This window comes from Calypte anna, chromosome 3 (assembly GCF_003957555.1).
Source record: "Calypte anna isolate BGI_N300 chromosome 3, bCalAnn1_v1.p, whole genome shotgun sequence".
Lineage (NCBI taxonomy): Eukaryota > Metazoa > Chordata > Aves > Apodiformes > Trochilidae > Calypte > Calypte anna.
Window position 1 is genome coordinate 85504421 of NC_044246.1, and position 17379 is coordinate 85521799.

Genomic DNA, 17379 nt, shown 5'->3' on the forward strand with positions numbered 1-17379 from the left:
ATTAGGAGAAAGGAGTCTGGAGGTCCTTTTTTAAAAAGTTCACGAGACATTACTGCAGTTGTAATTACTGTGTAATTACTGTGTTGAAGTGTGACCACTTTGCCCCCTCTCCTCCTCCCCTTTTATTTAAAAGCAAGCAAGCAAGCAAACAATAAGCCCCTTGCCTTCAGTTTAGGTGGTCTTCCCTACTTTAACTTCCATTTCTGATTGCCTACACAGTTTTTTTTTTTTCGGTTTTTTTTTTTCGTTTTTTTTTTTTTGAAATAGCACTCAGTATCTGTGACTGACAAGCTGGATTAAAAAAAAATATATTTTTTGCCTCTTTACCCTCCTTCTTTTATATTCTGTGATCATTTCTTTTCCTGCCCATCTAAATCCATTTTAATCTTCATTGATTGCAATAGTCTTTCTCTCTTCCCTGCTATGTTCTCTTTAGTTCTACTCTGCATTTCAGTTCCTTATTTTCCCCTCCTTTCCCAGCCTTATGAAGTGCTGTCATGGTATCAGGTTGGGACTTTGAGGAAAATTGCCTACAGTTCCCGAGAAGGAAATACTGCTTTTAGAATAAAGGCAGTTTCTGCTTCCTTCCCTCACCTACTGCTGCCAAAATGTTTGAGATTCACAAGATAGCTCCTCAACGAGACTGGAAGGAGAGATTCCCCTGAATTTTTAGTGCAGTCACCCAGGTTATCTATCTACTCCTGAAGCCAGCCCCCATCCTTAAAATACAAACTTCTTGTAGCAAAATAATGTTCTTGTCATAAAGAACAACATGAGAGTGGTGTGTCAGGTACTTTTGCCACAGCACTAATTCACCAATTACGAACATACTGCTTTTCAGAGTTAAAAATACCTGATTACTGATGAGCTAATGTGTGTATCTTTCAACTGACAGCAATTCCTAATCCCATATTACTGGTTTCCTTGGTACCTTGCTAGCAGCTGTAGAGAATTTTTTTGTTGTAAACATAAACTATCATCTAAATCAGGACATTATATATATATATTTAATTAGTTCAGAAGCAAAGTGCTTTTTAACCTTAACAATTGTTACTTCTGCCCTGTAGAAACAGCACTAGGTCTAAATGCTCAGATCTTTGCTTTTTGATACATCCTGCAGCATTAGCTTTGTAGGCAACTCATCATTTAAACCTACTGTACTACATGAAAGGCTGTTGTACTGTAGGTGTAAATTTGAATGTTAGCCATCACTGAAACATGCATTTTCATGCAACTAGGAGATATGGGCTCATTCAACTGCTTTTCAGATTCATCCTGATTTTCGGGATTTTATCGTATTAAAAAGGCTTTCAAAACAGTTCATGCTATGATATGTATGACTAGAGGAATGACCCAGCCAACGAAGAAAGCCCACAAGCTGTTATTTAAGTTTGACATGGAGCAGATTGAGTGCTTCTGTACCATCCCCTGGCTTGCAAATGTTTTGAGATGATCTTGATATTCCAGTCCTTAGAGAGTCAGCAGAGAGAGTTGTTTCCACTAATGGGCGTGAGATGGCTTCAGTAGTCTCTGTTTCTGCCTCTGTTTCCAACTCTTCATCAGTTATAAATAATTTTGACTCCCTCCATTTGGAGTATACCTCTTGGCTGCCTCTGGAACCACTGGAGTCACTGCCAGCAATCTGTACATTCAGTTCTTCTGTTGATTGTATAAGGTTTTGTACAGATAAAGATTTTCCTAAGTCCATTTGCACCACAGGTTTGACTGAGAGCAAAGGTTCCCCTTCTGTATCCAGACTTTTTCTCCACGTGAGATCCTTTGTTGCACTGGGCTGTGCAACTTGTCCATTATCCTTTGATGCAACAAGGCAAGCGGTGACATCAGAAATATTTTCCTGTGTGGTCACAGGAATAATATGAACGGGCTCAGGCCTACTGATATGCTTCATTGATGAGAAAGGTGGTATTTGTAATGTTGTTGGAGTTGGTGGCTTCATTGCCTGGTTTATTTGGTTTGATGAATTGTTAACTGCTGCAGGTCCATCGTTTGGCACTTGCGTTGCTTGACTATGCAAAGCTGGACTAAAAGCATAGTAAGCCTGAGTGCTAAATTCATTTGGTGTCAGTATAAGCTGTAGGCCACGAGGCAGATTGGCACTAGCTGATCTGGATACACACCCACTGATTTGTGCTGAATTAGACGAATCTTTGCTGTCTGATGGGCTCTGGTAATCAGAAGTCTGCTCACACTCAAAGGCTGGCATTTGAAGGGAAGCCAGAGTGAGCGCAGATGCAGATCCTTTTCTCAAGACTTGTTGATAAATATCTAACAGACAGTCCAGTTTTGACTCAATGGATTGTACCTACAGGAGGAGAGAAGAAGGGTAACATTAATACTAAATACTGATTTAAAATACTTGGAACACAAGCAAAGGGATAATGTGACTGCTGAAGAAGCAAATGTGAGGAGCTTGGTATATGCTATTGACTCTTGAAAAATAAGGGTGTCAATACAGCAAGACAGAGCAATGCAGATAATCACTCTACCTGTTTCTCCACCTTGACTACACGCCCTAACATACTGAGGTCATCAGTTGTCTCATTCTCTGCAGGATTCTTTTCTCTGCTTCTTTTATCTGCTGTGATTTGTCCTTTCCCAAGAATTTGGTCAACACTGCAAGAGAAATCAAAAGCGGCTGTGATTCCTGAAAACGGTGATGATAGAAAACAGTGATGATATTGTAGTACAATATAACAAGTATTGAAGTACTTGCTAATATGTATATTAAAAATTAAAATCATAGGACTTCAGGAGAAGGCAGTTAACTGATTTTTATGAAAATATTAAGGAAAAAACCCATGAATACTTTTTAAGCATGTGGAGAATATCTCAGAGACAGTTTTTCTTTTCCATTGGCACTAAGCAGGAGCCAGAACACAGCCATGATCTCGGAGATTCAGGGGTAGATTTGCTGAGATGGTTAGAACAGGTGTCCTCTCCAGCAGCCTGATGCTAAGGGGTAACAGAAGTACCCTCAGCTCTCCTGTCCTAACAGCAGCATCAAGTCCTGGGAAAGTTGTCACTTTGAAGCAGGAAGCTCAGCCCTGATGCTGGTAATGATACATATGATAAAATGTTGTTTTGTTTTGTTTTTTTTTCTCTGAATTATTATTACTGGAAATCTAAACCATAAAAGATACACAAATATCATAATAGTTTCCAATTTGTTTTATGTGAGCAGAGAAACTCTGAGTTTGGAGAAAGGGTTCTCAATGTTGACCTCATTCTTTTGGCAACCTACTGACTGAATTCCCTGTTTGTGGATGGACTTTACAGATTACCTTTTCTATTGTTAAAATAGACATTTTGGAATGGATTGGAATAGAAATATTGTTCCATTTTCTGGGGACAACATAGATACATGGGGTTTTGCTTGTTTTTACCCACAATGTAATTTCAGGCTCAGCTGTGTAAACAGAAAGAGGCTGGTCTCTCTTTGCCAATGGTTGGCAATTTGTACCCAAACATAGCAATGTTAAATGTTAAAAGTGTTCATTATGCAGTCAAAGACACAAGAAGTTGCAGAAATTATTCTTTCCTTACCGTGACTGAAGACTCTTAATCCTGCATAACATGTCTAGATGGCCTGCTGAATACTGTTCAATGACGTCTTTAACATCATATGGACGAAGTGTTTCCTTAAACTTTCTCTTTGCAACATGAAATTTCATAATTCTGTGGGGAAAAAGCATTTCAAAGATTAATCTTTCAACAGTTGTGAAAGAATACAACACACTTCACAGCCAAAATTTGACAGCTATTTTTAAAATGGAAGATAAGTTTCAATAAAGCTTATGCAAGTCAACTTTTCTCTTTAGAGGATTGCTTTTTTAAGTACAAATGTGTGGGCACAACAGCATTGTAGCTATCCCTTTGAACTGGAAGAGACACCAGGTAACACTATTTTAGAGTGCAGAGTTTAGTTTATCTGTATACACCTATTTGGCTTCCTTACACTAGGTGCCTGATTTGAAAGGTACTGAAGTACAGGCTTAACTAAACCTGGGACTAGTCCCACTTGTTTGACTAAGATATCCTATAAGCTACATTTGTGCTTATGCTCCATCTGTCTTTGTTAGAGGAAAACTTTCTGTACCAAATCAATCACATGAGCATAAATAATAGTATTCTCTATCTGGTGCTCATTTTAAGTTCTTTGCTTTCCGTGTTGTAAAAAAAACCCCAAAATATTATGCACCCAATACATTTTTAATAATTTTTAATTTTTAATCAATGTTTGCGTCTAAGTATTTGTCTTTAATTTATTTAATGATTTAAGATCAAACTTTGCAGGCTAAAAAGTTTTCATGTTTTTTTCATATCGAAATCTGTGGGAATTATTGTTTAATTAGCATTGGTGATATTTTTCCTTGAATTTTATGAAAAATGGTTACAGTAAATACCCCAAATTGATGAATTTGGTATGTTTTGGTATATTGGTATTTGGTATATATTTGGTATATTTGGTATGTTTTAATGTGAGAGTTGCAAGAACTTCAGTAAACTTATGTGAATATGTAATGTCCACTGAGTAGCTCTTCTTAGCATTAAAAGCTTGATATTAAATTGTGAATCTTAAATAATAGAAATGACAAATCTGGGAAGTCAGTGACAGTGAGCCTGTTCTCCAGATCAGGTGCTAAAACCTGCACTTCTCCTGGGTTCCATGAGAACTGCAGAAGAGCTCATGGAAGAACTGGGACTGAAGCCAAGGCATCAGGTGTGTTGGCCATCCTGGTCTGAGTTACAGAGTTTATGATTCCACATTAGGGCCAAACTGCTGATATTTGCTATCTGTTGCAATTTAAAAAGCAGAAGTAGAAAATTGGTATCCTATTCCAAGTCTCAATATTCCATGCTAATACAGTCTCTCTGTGCCTATTAGTGTTTAGTAGCTGTAAGACCACGAATGATGGTAAAAACCAAAACATGGCTCTCTGTGATAAAAATAGATTAGTAATGTTTTAGTGGAATTGAGGAAAAACATATGTTTTTATAGTTAGGACAGACATTGTGATAATAAATATGTAGTGTCAGATTATAGTATTTATGTAACCTCTACAGTTTTCTGTACTATACGTAAATGTTCTTCCAAATAATATCAGCCTTTTCCCACAGTGCTTAGACTGCTGATATTTCCCATTCTGGTGACTTCCAGATAAAAATGAGATTGCGTGTCACTGCTATAGAGCTTGAAGTATGATCCTGATTATAGAAATTAAAGATGGAAAAGGCATGGTGGGGGTAGTCCATCACTGTGACAGTCCAAGACTGATCCACACAGCTTAAATGTGTCAGGAGATGGATGTACTTTCCTCTTTTCCTTTGTCAAACAGTTCTGCAGCTGATGCCTTTCAGCACCTTTTGTAATCTGAAGGCCTCTGAAGCTGGGATGGAGATATTTTTTTCTTTTAGCTGTCAAATGATGCCAAGATGCTATGTTCATGATAGTCTGGCAGTGTAGACAAACTCATGGAATCTCTTTTTTATTCAGAGTTCAAGGAATAAGTGATGGCAGATGGCATACAAGAAAGTGTAGTTCTTTTGCTATTATTCTCTCTGCTTCAGTGGTCACAATTTTTTACTTCACACTCTTGATAAAGTAAAAATATGAAACTCTAGAAAGAAAAGCAGAGCCAGAGGATTGGTAATGTAACTGAAGAAACCTCTATTTTCCACAACTGGGTGGTTTTACAAGAGAAGAGAAAGATTAGTTTTTATTAACAGCCTTAATCAATACTTAATCAATGTGCCCAAAAGTCTTAATTACTGCTTTGTAGCTTTTTAATAGTTTTTTTTTTTGTTATCAAGGCAGTATGTTCATTATGTTCAGAAGCCAAACACAGGACTGAAAGTATCATGACTATGCCAGTGAGGTGTAATTCAATGGTTCTGGTTTAGCTCAAGTTATACCATCTTAATTAAATTCATCAAGGTTTGGAAAAGACCCATACTGGTTACTTCAGAATTTCACAAAAATGTGAGAAGAAAAAAAACCTGACATTTTAAAGGCCTGAAAGTTAATTAAGAAAAATAAAACCTAAATTCTTTCAGTGATGGAGCCTAGCCACTGCTTTACAGCTATTGAATTTAGTTGATTCACCATAGTTATTTACTATCAATTTTAAAAAGTAAGTTATCTTTCTATATCTTGGAGTAGCTATGAGATTGAACTTGGTAGACTTGAGCTCCCATCCTGAGAGAGTGTTAATAGAAGCAGTAGTTGAATTGTGGACAGAAAAGCTTTGAGCTTCCTTCATTCGTGCTAAAAACGATAATTAAATTAATTTAAAATTTAAATTCGATAAAAACGACGGGTTGAGTTATGCGGGCACAGGTGGGCGACCCACCCGGACAAAAAACTCCCGAAACTGAGCACGAAGAGATTCATATCCCAAGTATCTGCAGCACCAGCAGGAACACAGCCCCACATCTCGGTCTTTTCCAGTCATTACCACCAGGGGGCAAACCAGACTCATCAGAAACCGAACCGAGTCGCCGCTGGCAAATGCTGAACCGATGGTACTGCCCAAATGGCAGTAACCGAGAGCAAGAATTAACCCAGAAGAACAAAGCGTGTAGTCCCCATGATTTTTAAAAAACATTATTTGTGTTCTTAAGTCACTGTATGTCGTGTAGCAAGGTGGTATTTTAAAATTTGAATCTAATGGGATAGGCAAAACACAGTTGGAAAGATACTCAGGTTACAAGATCAGCCACAAAAAGTAGCCTATTGCAATGATGCAGCTAGAGAATAGCAGAAAAAAGGAAATCTTTTTTGTTGGATTAGACCAATATATCAAAGTTCTTTGCTTGTAGTTAATGTCTAAATCACACATCCCACTAATCTGTACATGGCCTGGTAATTTGTAGAAAGTTAGAGGTCAAATACCACCTTTGTCTTCCTCACCCCTAGCAGCCAGAAGCAGCATCCATTTCATTTAACTTTTGTCAAAGGCATGATCAGCACTGAGGCAGAATTGCAGCATTTTCTGAATGTGCAGCTTGTATCTCTTTCCTGGCATTTAATTTCCATTCATATTGCCTCTTACAGTATTAAAAACTATTCTACTTGTCATTAGTGCACTTTGCTGAGACTGGCACTGAGTCAGAACATCTCTAATCCTTTGTGCAGCCCTGTTGTACTCGTTATTTTTCTCAGTCTCTGTCTTGTCAGCCTTGTCACTATCTCAGGAAGAAATGGAGCTTCATTCTACTGGGATTTGGGTAAACTCACGCACGGTTCCTGATTTAAAGATTAAAAGGCAGGTGGCTTGTGTTGCCCATGGATGGATGATGTGCCCACAGGCTGTTTGCTTGCTTACTACTTGTTCCTCTGTGCCTCTACCCTTAGATTTCCAAATAGCCCCTATTTCTGGTAAACTGCAGATCAGGATCCACCACAGAGACCAAGAGGCAAAGGAGGCTGAGAGGCAGTCCCACTATGTGTGGGGTGTGTGGGTCTATTTTGCCACCCCTCTTGGTCTTGACCTGGACTAACCCATCCCCTAGGAGCCAGAGATTCTGTTTCCTCCAAGCACAGGGCTGTCACAGGCAAAGATATCTAAGGGCCTTGCCTAGACTCAGAAGACCTGGGCAGCAAACATCCAGTGTGTTTGGATTTAAAAGAAACAAGAGGATTCTGAACATTATGAACAAATTCATAATGGCTGCTAAAATACATTTATAGGTGTAGCAGAAACATTTCAAAGACTGAACATAAATGGTAAATAGTGTTTTCTTTCTTTGGCTACTAAATATGTATGAGTATTCAACTATACAGCTTATCAGCTCAAGAATTCTCAAATTTCATTACATTTAGCTACATTTATTATCATTATTATAATTTATTATTAACAAGAAATGAAAATATATCTATGCAATCATGAGAATTAAAGAGACAAAAACCTAGGTCAGCAAGTTCATCTTCCTGACATTGCAGTAATTTCCTATTGTATCTTTGTTTAGGCTTCTCAAACCTGATTTGGTATTCCATAAATAGTAAAATAATTCAACAATTTCCACTGTGGAGAGTATTACAAAATTGAGTGCCTCTTGCTCTGAAAAATGATCAGAGATAACTGCAGTATATGGAAACACAGTATCCTCCTCTTATTATTCTCTTTTAGAGAGACAGCTGGAAAGTGCCACGTTTTTTTGTTAGTCTCCAGGAACTCTGAAGGATATTAATGGCTTTTTGTTCACAACGAGACCTGGGCTTTTTGAGTAGTGCTACAAAACCTGTTGGCACAAAGGCTCAGGGTACCACTGGCAGGAACTGCTTTGTGCACTGCTCTGAACCCAGCTGGGCTGATGCTGGCCTGGCCCAAGGCGCACTGTGGAGCACAACATATTTTCACCATGATACTCATCAGTTCCATACTTTGTAAAGCATCAAGCAGCTTTTCCTACTTTTCCTACTGCCTCTTTCCTGAAGGAGGTTATAGTAAAGAGGAGGGGGGGGGGGGGAAGGGGGTGGGAAGTGCAGCACAACAGATGTGATGTGGAAGACTCAGTTTTGGGGGCTTTGATAGGAGGCTGTTAGTTTGACCTGCATGGACAGGTTTACCCAGTGAGTCTTCAGCAGTGCTAGCTGGAATTCTTAATTTTGTAAAGGGCTAATATATTAAGAACTTTTTCAGGGAAGGGCCAATAACTCCATCTCCTATTTGACCAAACTTCAAAACGGAAGTTTGCAGGTTTATTTGTTTAAAATGAAAAAGTTGTCTTAAAGCATCAAGTAGTTTAGGGGAAAATGAAAATAAGCAAGGTCAAAACTGAAGCAGTACACTCTGGAATTATCAAAATTAAAGATTATAAATGAACAAGAATTTGTCTTTTGCTATTTTCACCTAGAGAGCAACCAGCAAACACTTGGCTCCTTTCACAGAAAAAAACCAAACCCATTCCTTCTTGATTCCAAAACTGAGATATTCTACCTCTGTAAACCCACAGGTATGAATTAATTTTGCCAATTTCTTTTTTTCCCCAAGACAAAAGGCCCGTTTGTGTCATTGTAAAACAATTTGTACCCAGGTCTAAGCAGGAAAAAAAGAATTACTCTCCTTTATTGCAGCTTTTCAAGGTGATGTAGCCAGAATGGATTAAAATACATGTGCTTATACTGGGGGTCTTTTGAACAATGCCTTGCAAGGCTCTTCAAGTACCTTCTGTCTTCACCTGCTCCTGTATACCAGCAAGAAAGGAAAAACAGCCTCCCCCCTCCCCCACTGCCTTTGCAATTCAAAGCCCTTGCTAAAAACAAACTTCAAAATGAGGCACAGAGTTTCCATATAGGCAGATGTTATCATCTTGGAATTCTACAGTTACTATATAGTGTCAGATCCTTCTTCAGATGCTTGCATAGATCCCAGTGTAGTCAGGTAACAGATACCCTGAATAATCAGAAAGAGGAGTATCAGCTACCTGATGAACTGAATTATCAGTCCCTTGATTTTGAGAGATTAAAGTATAGCCTTTACCAGAACTCTGAAGATCATTCCATATTGCTGCTTCACAAATGTCAAACACAGTTATGTTTCTGAAGCAAGATGCATGTGCTGCTTGCAATCTAGTGAAACACCAGCATTTTCAGGGAGACATGGAAGAGATTTGTGGCTGATTACAACTGGAGATGCACAATTGTTATTCACAGCTTCAGTGGTGAAATGAGCTGGGTTTTGGTAAGCCAAGTGAGCAGAGTGAACGCTGGAGGTAACCTAAATAGTTGGCTCATATCCGTTAAATCGTGTGTGTATGAAACAGTGAAACTGCATCTTTGCTCTTCTTATTAGAACATTTCTGTGGATTTCACTGTGCAGAAAGTTTGCCAGCGAGGTCCTTCACTTATGTTTACTTTCCCTTTGAACTGATAATTACCAAGAAAATCAAGAAAAAGAAGCAGGTGATGCATTGAACAATCCAGTGGTGTCTTTGAGACCAAGCTCCATGAATTTAATATTGAAGTGGAATTTGGACAGTGTAAGGAACAAGATGATAGATGTCCAGTGGCATCTCTTGCCAGTACAGTGCTAAGGTGCAATTCTTGGAGCCAAAAGTCAACTGTTCTGTTTAAAATGCAACAATACAGACAAGGATCTTTGGCACCACAGCCAACAAATTATGCTGATTGTTCCTAATTTGAGCATTTTCCATTTGAAGGAATAGGTCTGCCTTATAGAAGGGTGTCCACTGTATAGATTTCTGTCTCCTGATGAAATACTGCTGGCAAGAGGTGATTTTCTGTGGTGACATTTGAGATGCCAGTTGCAGTGGCTGTGGACACAGACCTGGTATCTGACACGTCCTGTGAGGTCATTTCCAAGCAGGTTGGAAAAATGGTTGGAACAGACATCTGCAAATGATCTGTCAAGCTGTCTGTGCAAGCAGAAAAGTATTAGAAGCCTTAGCCCTCTATCTGTCTTCACTGGCAATCAGTGGAAAAGGGGAGGAAAATACAAGTCCATAGGTTATCACTGCATGAAAATATTTGATAAAGAGCTTGAGTTCCTTCTTCCCATAGTGCTGAGAGAACTCAGGCAAGACTCTCCCTGCAGGAAAGCATCATCCTTCCATAGGGCTTTGCAAAAATTCCCTGTGGCTGCTGGCTGCCTGCAAAAGGGGTGTCAGACACTGATGTGACCATGCTGCAGAGCTGAGCCTGTGGAGTGACCCCCAGCAGTAACCTTGTGCTTTCTGTCAGCAGAGAGGGAGTGACAGAGATCTCCTGGTTTGTCAGTGTGATCCTTATGGTGGGGATCTGACTTATCAGGATTTGCACTTCAAAATATTCAGGAAGATGAAGAGCCTTGGCAGTCTCAGCAGGGTGAATGCTAAGTTTAAGCTTTCACTACAGGTAATTTTATAAGGTTCAATGCAGTTTGCTACTTTCTTGGAAAAGAGGGAGAGTATTAGTCTTAAATTATTTGGGTTATATTTAATTCAATGAATAGTGACAGGTAAGCCTTTGCACAATTGAATGAATGTAATTATTCTGCAGTTACCAGAAGTCAAAATAAAAGTTGTATGACAGACAGTTTGAGGAATAGAGAAATGCAATCAAAACCTAAACTTTTAAAGGAAAGAACTTTTCCAGTCAAGGTGATATACATTCAGTAAAATTACATCAATCTGGATTACAGGAAATATAGTGGAAGCCAGCATTCATTACTCTCTTTTCTGAATCAAATCCTCTAACTTTTGTAGACATTGAACAGCTGTCGACAGAACATATAAAACATTTAGACTTATAAATAAAATATTGATAAAAGTAAGCACAAATAAACCATATTAGCATTAGTTGTGTAACAAATATATCCATGTAATAAATTCAACTAACTACAATTTTATTAACCAATATGTAGTTAATTACTAAGTTAATGAAAGAAATCTCAACTGTTTATTCATTTAGGAGTTTTTACTCACCTGATTGCTCTGATGACAGTTTTAAGAGCAGGGGTGAGATCTTCTACTGACACATCACACTGGCACCCTTTATCATCATAAACGTCATCTGTTCCAAGGCTGGTGTCAGCTGCAAAATAATGACAGACTAAACAAATAGCATTTAAAAATCTCTTCCTTAGTGTATTCTAGCCACTCGCACAGTGGTTCTGGAAAAATAAGGGTTACAAATCAAATAAGACAGAGCCTTATCAGTTTACAGACTGTATGATGCACTTATGTGTCTGTGCTTGTGTCATAAAAGGCCTGGGTAGTCCCCAGTGCAAACAGGAAAGGTTAGGAAGGAAGAAAGGGCTGTTATTTTTCACATTAATACTTTAGTACCAGCATGTCCTGATGTCTCACTGTTTGTTATCACTTCTCTGTCTTAAGGGAAAGTGGTGAGCTAACAGATGTAATGACAGAATCAAAAGATGCTGAAGTTATACTAATTTATTTTTTTTTAATCACTATGGCTCAACCTGACATTGAAGACAATGGGGAAGATCCATTTCCTTTACTAGGGAGGCTGTGGAATGATCCAATGCTTTATTACAGGCACAATTCTGCCAGGAATTTAATAGAGAATGACATCCATCGTGGATCAACTGCCATCTTAAACCTCAGAGCCACAGAGATATTTCAGCCTTCCTTTGCAATAGAGGCTTAACCCAAGTTCCTGTATTTATTTTCCTGAAAAAAAGGATCCTCCACCCTTTCCTGACATCACCTCTGCAGTTACCATTTGAGAACTACCCAGAAATTTCAGAAGTGCCCTGTGTACCCCAATACAAGGGAACACAGGGGTCGAAGTATGAAGAAGAATTTTTATAAACTTAAAATGGGCTAGAGTGGGAACAGAGCAAAGAGGGAAAGGTCACGTCACAAAGGCACATGAGATACAGGAAACCTGTCTTAAGAGTAGATGTTTTTCCTCCCAAACCATCTCTCTCCACTTGCACAAAGTCCAAGCGCCCAAGTGAAGAATTTGACTCAAGTTCAGCGTGTTTCAGTGTGTGTCTCTGCTTCATAAAATACAGAGTGTAAAATGAAATAGTGATGTGCAGCCTAGAGAAAAAATGATGGGATTCAGTAACTCTCAATAACAGAGGAGATTTCTTTCCAGTCCTATGTCCCTATCTATATTCATGCTGTTGTTTAAAACATAGGCTTATCATTGAGAAATACTGCGAATAAACCACTTCAAGGGCTCTTATGATAAACAAATTCAAGGCACAGACACAAATGACTGCAGGACTTTTTTTTGCAAGTTCCTTTTTCACAAAGACTATAAATTAAAGATGAAAAATATTTTTAATCAGGCAGAAGTGCTTGGAGTTTTCATGGTACCTTTAAAATCGGATAGCAATTCTATCCTAAAACAAACAGCGTTGTACTAGGCTGCATCTTTACAAACTGATATTGCTGCATTGTTGTCTTCAAAGATTTAATATTTGGCCATAATAGTTTATTTTGATGACTCTGACTAGTTCATTGTCCTGAAGAATATCTTTTCTTCTTTGCTGCTGAATAGGTACATCCATGAGAAACATCTACTGTAGCTCAGAAGAGCAGGAGGTTTTATCTTTGACAGGCCAACTAACTATAGAAAGAAAGAGGGTTTGTAGCCAAATTAATGATGTCTTCAAGTACACATGAAAAAATTATATTCAACCTTAAAAAAAATCAGTTAAACATGGTAAAATCTAAATTTTCATACAAAACTTTGAAATTCCCCTTTCCATGCTATTACTGTAAGTTGCACCTACAGTGATGGCTACTGCTTTTTTTCTCACACTCTTTCACAAGTTATGCTGCTGACTTGGCTTATCTTATAGATAAAATAAATATGTCTCTCCACCTATCCTGCCTAACTAACATTTGGATCCTTGCCCAAAAATGTAATTAGGTAAAACAAGCTATGTAATTAGTTTGATAGCTATATACACTATCTAAAACTCTATCTTGGAAGGAGCTATGTGTTCCACAACACTAACTTTACAGGTGTCATATCTGATCAGCCTCTCCAGTTACTTCTCCCGGTGCTAAAATCACCTCCCAGCTCATTTTTAAGTGCCATAGTAAAACCAGAGCTTTTTACTGGCATTTCCAGAGGTTCTCTAAGGTTTTAATCTACTCAGTTATATCAGTATAAATTGGGAAAAACTCTGCTATGGTCGCAAGAGCTACAGCCATGTAAACTCAGTGAAACAAGAGACTCCAACTTGGAAGTTTAAAATAAACATGTTTCTAAATGGTTCTCTCACTGATACGGTTCTTGGGTTGTTTGCCAAGTCATTAATAAAAAGGCTTCCTTAACACAGTATATCCTTGCAGAAGTGTTTTGAGAACAATGTGGTGCGATTATAGTATTCCATGTTGCTCACATGTGGATAAAAAAATCAGCAAGAACTTTCTACAGATGCTGGAAAATTCTTATGAATTTAAGCCAGCTTTAAGAAGAGATACCGCTCCTATAATTTCCTTCATTATGGCAGGCACTCGGTACCACATGTCAATAAAACTTGTGAAAAGCTATAAACCTTGTTTGATTCATATGGGAAACATTCATGTTTCTTTATAATACTGAGCAGACTTGGGAAAAAGTTTGGGAAATACATAGTAACAATTTGGAAAAAAAAAACCCATCCAGCTTAAACCCCCCCCTGAAATCAAAGTTCACATTCTGATGATTTTTTCCACTGGAATCTTGTGTTTTGCACAACATAGTTATGAGGTGAGATGTACTTGTATTGCTTCTGTCCCTCTTGAGTTCATCCTCGAGGCTGAGGCCATGTTGGGGCCAGTCTGGCTGGTTCAGCAGCTCCAGATGTTAAAAAATCTCTGCCCATTCCCAGACAGGCCTGAGCTACAGCCTCTGATAAGCCCCGCTCCATGCTGCTGCCGGTTCCCAGAGTTTCCCCCTTCATTAACTGGGGCAGGTGGACCCTCCAGTGCCAGCTCATGCCTAACCCGGGACACATCTGCTTCTTCATCCTTCCCCATGACCTTTGGCCACATCTCCTGCTCTCCACTGGGGTGGCTGAGCATGGTCCAAGTGGGCTCCAAAGGCAACCTATGGGCAGCAGCCGCTCTACGTGAGTTCGGCCACTCTGCCAGGCATTCCCAGGGTAAGCACAGATCCTTCATTCTCTCCAGGAGCCTCTGCCAACAGCAGAACAGGCCTTGGGCAGCTCACAAATCTAGTCTTGGGGATGGCCAAAGTGTCCAGAAACAAATTATCCAGAAACAATTCCCCTTTTTCTAGTACCAGAGTCTTTACAATTCAGGATATGTTTTGATCCTAAATGTCAGACTGGAAGGTATTTATTTCACAACTGATGAAGCATCTGCCTTTAATCTTTGACACTGTTTACTTTGGGCTAATGTCTTGTCTTTGCCACTTTATAATTTCTTCCTCTTTCTTCCTTTAGAGCAGTCTTTGATTTAATCACACAACAATTCATCAATTACTAAGAAACAGAAGAGAAGCATGCAAAAGTTATTAGAATCAACTTGATATTTGCATGTTTGTCAGGGTATTTATGTATTCATCATGCAAAATCCAGTCATTTATGATCAACCAAAATGAATGGATTAAAAATTGCACTGTTCTGAATCATTGTATACCACCAACAAAAAATTTATGAGTTTGTAACTGCAGTTCATATGGCTCTGTGCAGGTTACATACAAAGCTTGGTTTATTATTTCTGTAAATATCGTGTCCTTTCTTAGAAGTGTTTTCTGTTGTTTAATAACATGTACTGGTGTTGGGAAAACTGTGACAATACTCTGATCATAGCTCCATGCTTTTTTTTCCCCCTTAAATATTATTCTAAGTACAAACTCATGTTCATGCAGCTCATGCAAATTCTCTTTAATAAAATACAATGTCTCAGCCTAGTGTCTTGGTTTAAATTTGTTTCACGGAACTTCTCACCTCTGCACAAACTCTCATTATTTTCCTGTTTGTTGAACCATAAATACAAATTCCCTTCACTACCTCTAGAAGTGATTTTCTTTCAAACTTTCCTTTGCTGTAAACCATCCATAAGCTGATTCTCTTTCAGTTGAGAGTTCACATAAATTGTTTTACTGTGATTGCTCGCTAAGGTCCATAGCAAAAATTAACTGAAAAAACCACAGTGCTAAGTGGGATGGAACTTAATTGCATGCTTAATGATAAGAATGCCCAAAGCTTCCCCAAAGAGGGAAAGGCAGCAGCCCATGTTTACATGCTTTCCAGAGCAGAGGCCAGGAAAGGGAGGCCCAAGGGAGTAAATCATGTATTTATTTCCTTGATCCCTGAAAAAAAAAAAAAAAGAAGAAAAGGCTTTCTTCTAATCATGAAAGAAGGAAGGAGGCAGGAAAAGTAAACTTTCATGATAAACCCTTCATACTACTTGCTTAATATTTGTCTAGAAAATAACACAAAAATCTCTGGTAGTACACAACACTATTCAAGCAACGAAAGTCAGAATTAGTGAATAAGAGAGACAACATCTGAAAACATAGCTGACAGGGAGCTTTTATGAAATGGCTGCCATTTCTATGCTGGAAACCAAAGGAAGGAAACCAGTGCCTACTGGAAGGAGGAGAACTTCTGTATGAGCTTGTAGGAACTCCCTTTCCCTTCTGTATAACCTGAGTCTCTACCCTACTGACAGTACACGAGGGGTGCAGTAGTGTTGTATGCATAGCCCAGTTCTCTCTTCCTTGTTTTTCTCCTGAAAAAGGAAAAACTTGCCAGATAGGGTAGAGAAGAGAATATCAGAACTGAAACTCCGTAATGGTGCCGTATGAAGCTGAATGTCATGAAGAGTATCCCTAACAGCATTTTATATGTGTAAGCATTTCTAAAAAAAGCTCAGATGTCACTAAAATGGATGAACACTGGTGGAACATTTTTCATGTACTCTGGGTATAATTATCTAGTCTTCTTTCTTTGTAAGTGCAATTTTTTAAGGTCAGAAACCTAATTTATATCAGTTATTATATAAAGCAGGCAAGTTACAAATGTCTAAAATTCTAGCATTCCCTTCTAACAACTTTCAATTATCTGTAGTTATTATTTAACTTCTCAGAAATTTTCTGCACTGGGAATATTTCGCGGAACAGCTCCCACTATTTAATTAAAAAGTCCTTTTTTTTTTTTTTTGAGTCATGATACGTAGAACCAGGAGACTTTCTAAAAATAACTCACTATACACACAATAATCGTGCAGTTAAAATGGCTGATCATATTATAAATAGTGGCACATTAGCTGGCAAGTTTAGATGTCCATGTGAGGGAAGTAAGAAAGAAAAATGCTATGAGACTCTAAACACATGATTCTAGTGCATTTTTAGATTATTTTATGTATACCATATACAAGAAGTTAAAAGTAGAAGAAATGGCAGCTATATATGATAACTGTGAACTAACAAGCTAAATGTCACACCTAACTCACTGTCTCTTTGCAAGGCCTTGTAGTATAGAATCATAGAATTGGCTGGGTTGGAAGGGACCTCAGAGATCATTGAGTCCAACCCTTGAACCACCGTTGCGGTTGCTAGACCATGGCACTGAGTGCCACATCCAGTCTCTTTTTAAATAGCTCCAGGGACGGAGAATCCACTACTTCCCTGGGCAGCCCATTCCAATGCTTGATCACTCTCTCCATAAAGAAATTCTTTCTAATATCTAACCTAAACTTCCCCTGGCACAACTTAAGACCATGCCCTCTTGTCTTGTTGAAAGTCATCTGGGAAAAGAGACCAACCCTCCCCTGGCTACACCCTCCTTTCAGGGAGTTGTAGAGAGTGATGAGGTCTCCCCTGAGCCGCCTCTTCTTTAGGCTGAACAGCCCCAGCTCCCTCAGCCTCTCCTCATAGGGTCTATGCATGTACATGTCAGCTGACATAATGTCTGATAT

The 17379-nt window shown here is 38.7% G+C and overlaps 1 protein-coding gene across 2 annotated transcripts in view; it reads right to left on the reverse strand.

Moving 5' to 3' along the window:
• Positions 1 to 508: 508 nt before the first annotated feature.
• Positions 509 to 17379, reverse strand: part of KCNQ5 (potassium voltage-gated channel subfamily Q member 5) — a 273623-nt gene continuing 256752 nt past the window's right edge. For both annotated transcript variants that reach the window (XM_030447006.1, XM_030447005.1), the window contains 4 exons: positions 11446 to 11554; positions 3565 to 3696; positions 2508 to 2634; positions 509 to 2323 (listed from right to left, as the gene is read on the reverse strand). In XM_030447006.1, coding sequence (XP_030302866.1) covers positions 1382 to 2323; positions 2508 to 2634; positions 3565 to 3696; positions 11446 to 11554 — 1310 coding nt within the window. In that variant the 3' untranslated portion in view covers positions 509 to 1381. The remainder of the gene's footprint in view (positions 2324 to 2507; positions 2635 to 3564; positions 3697 to 11445; positions 11555 to 17379) is intronic.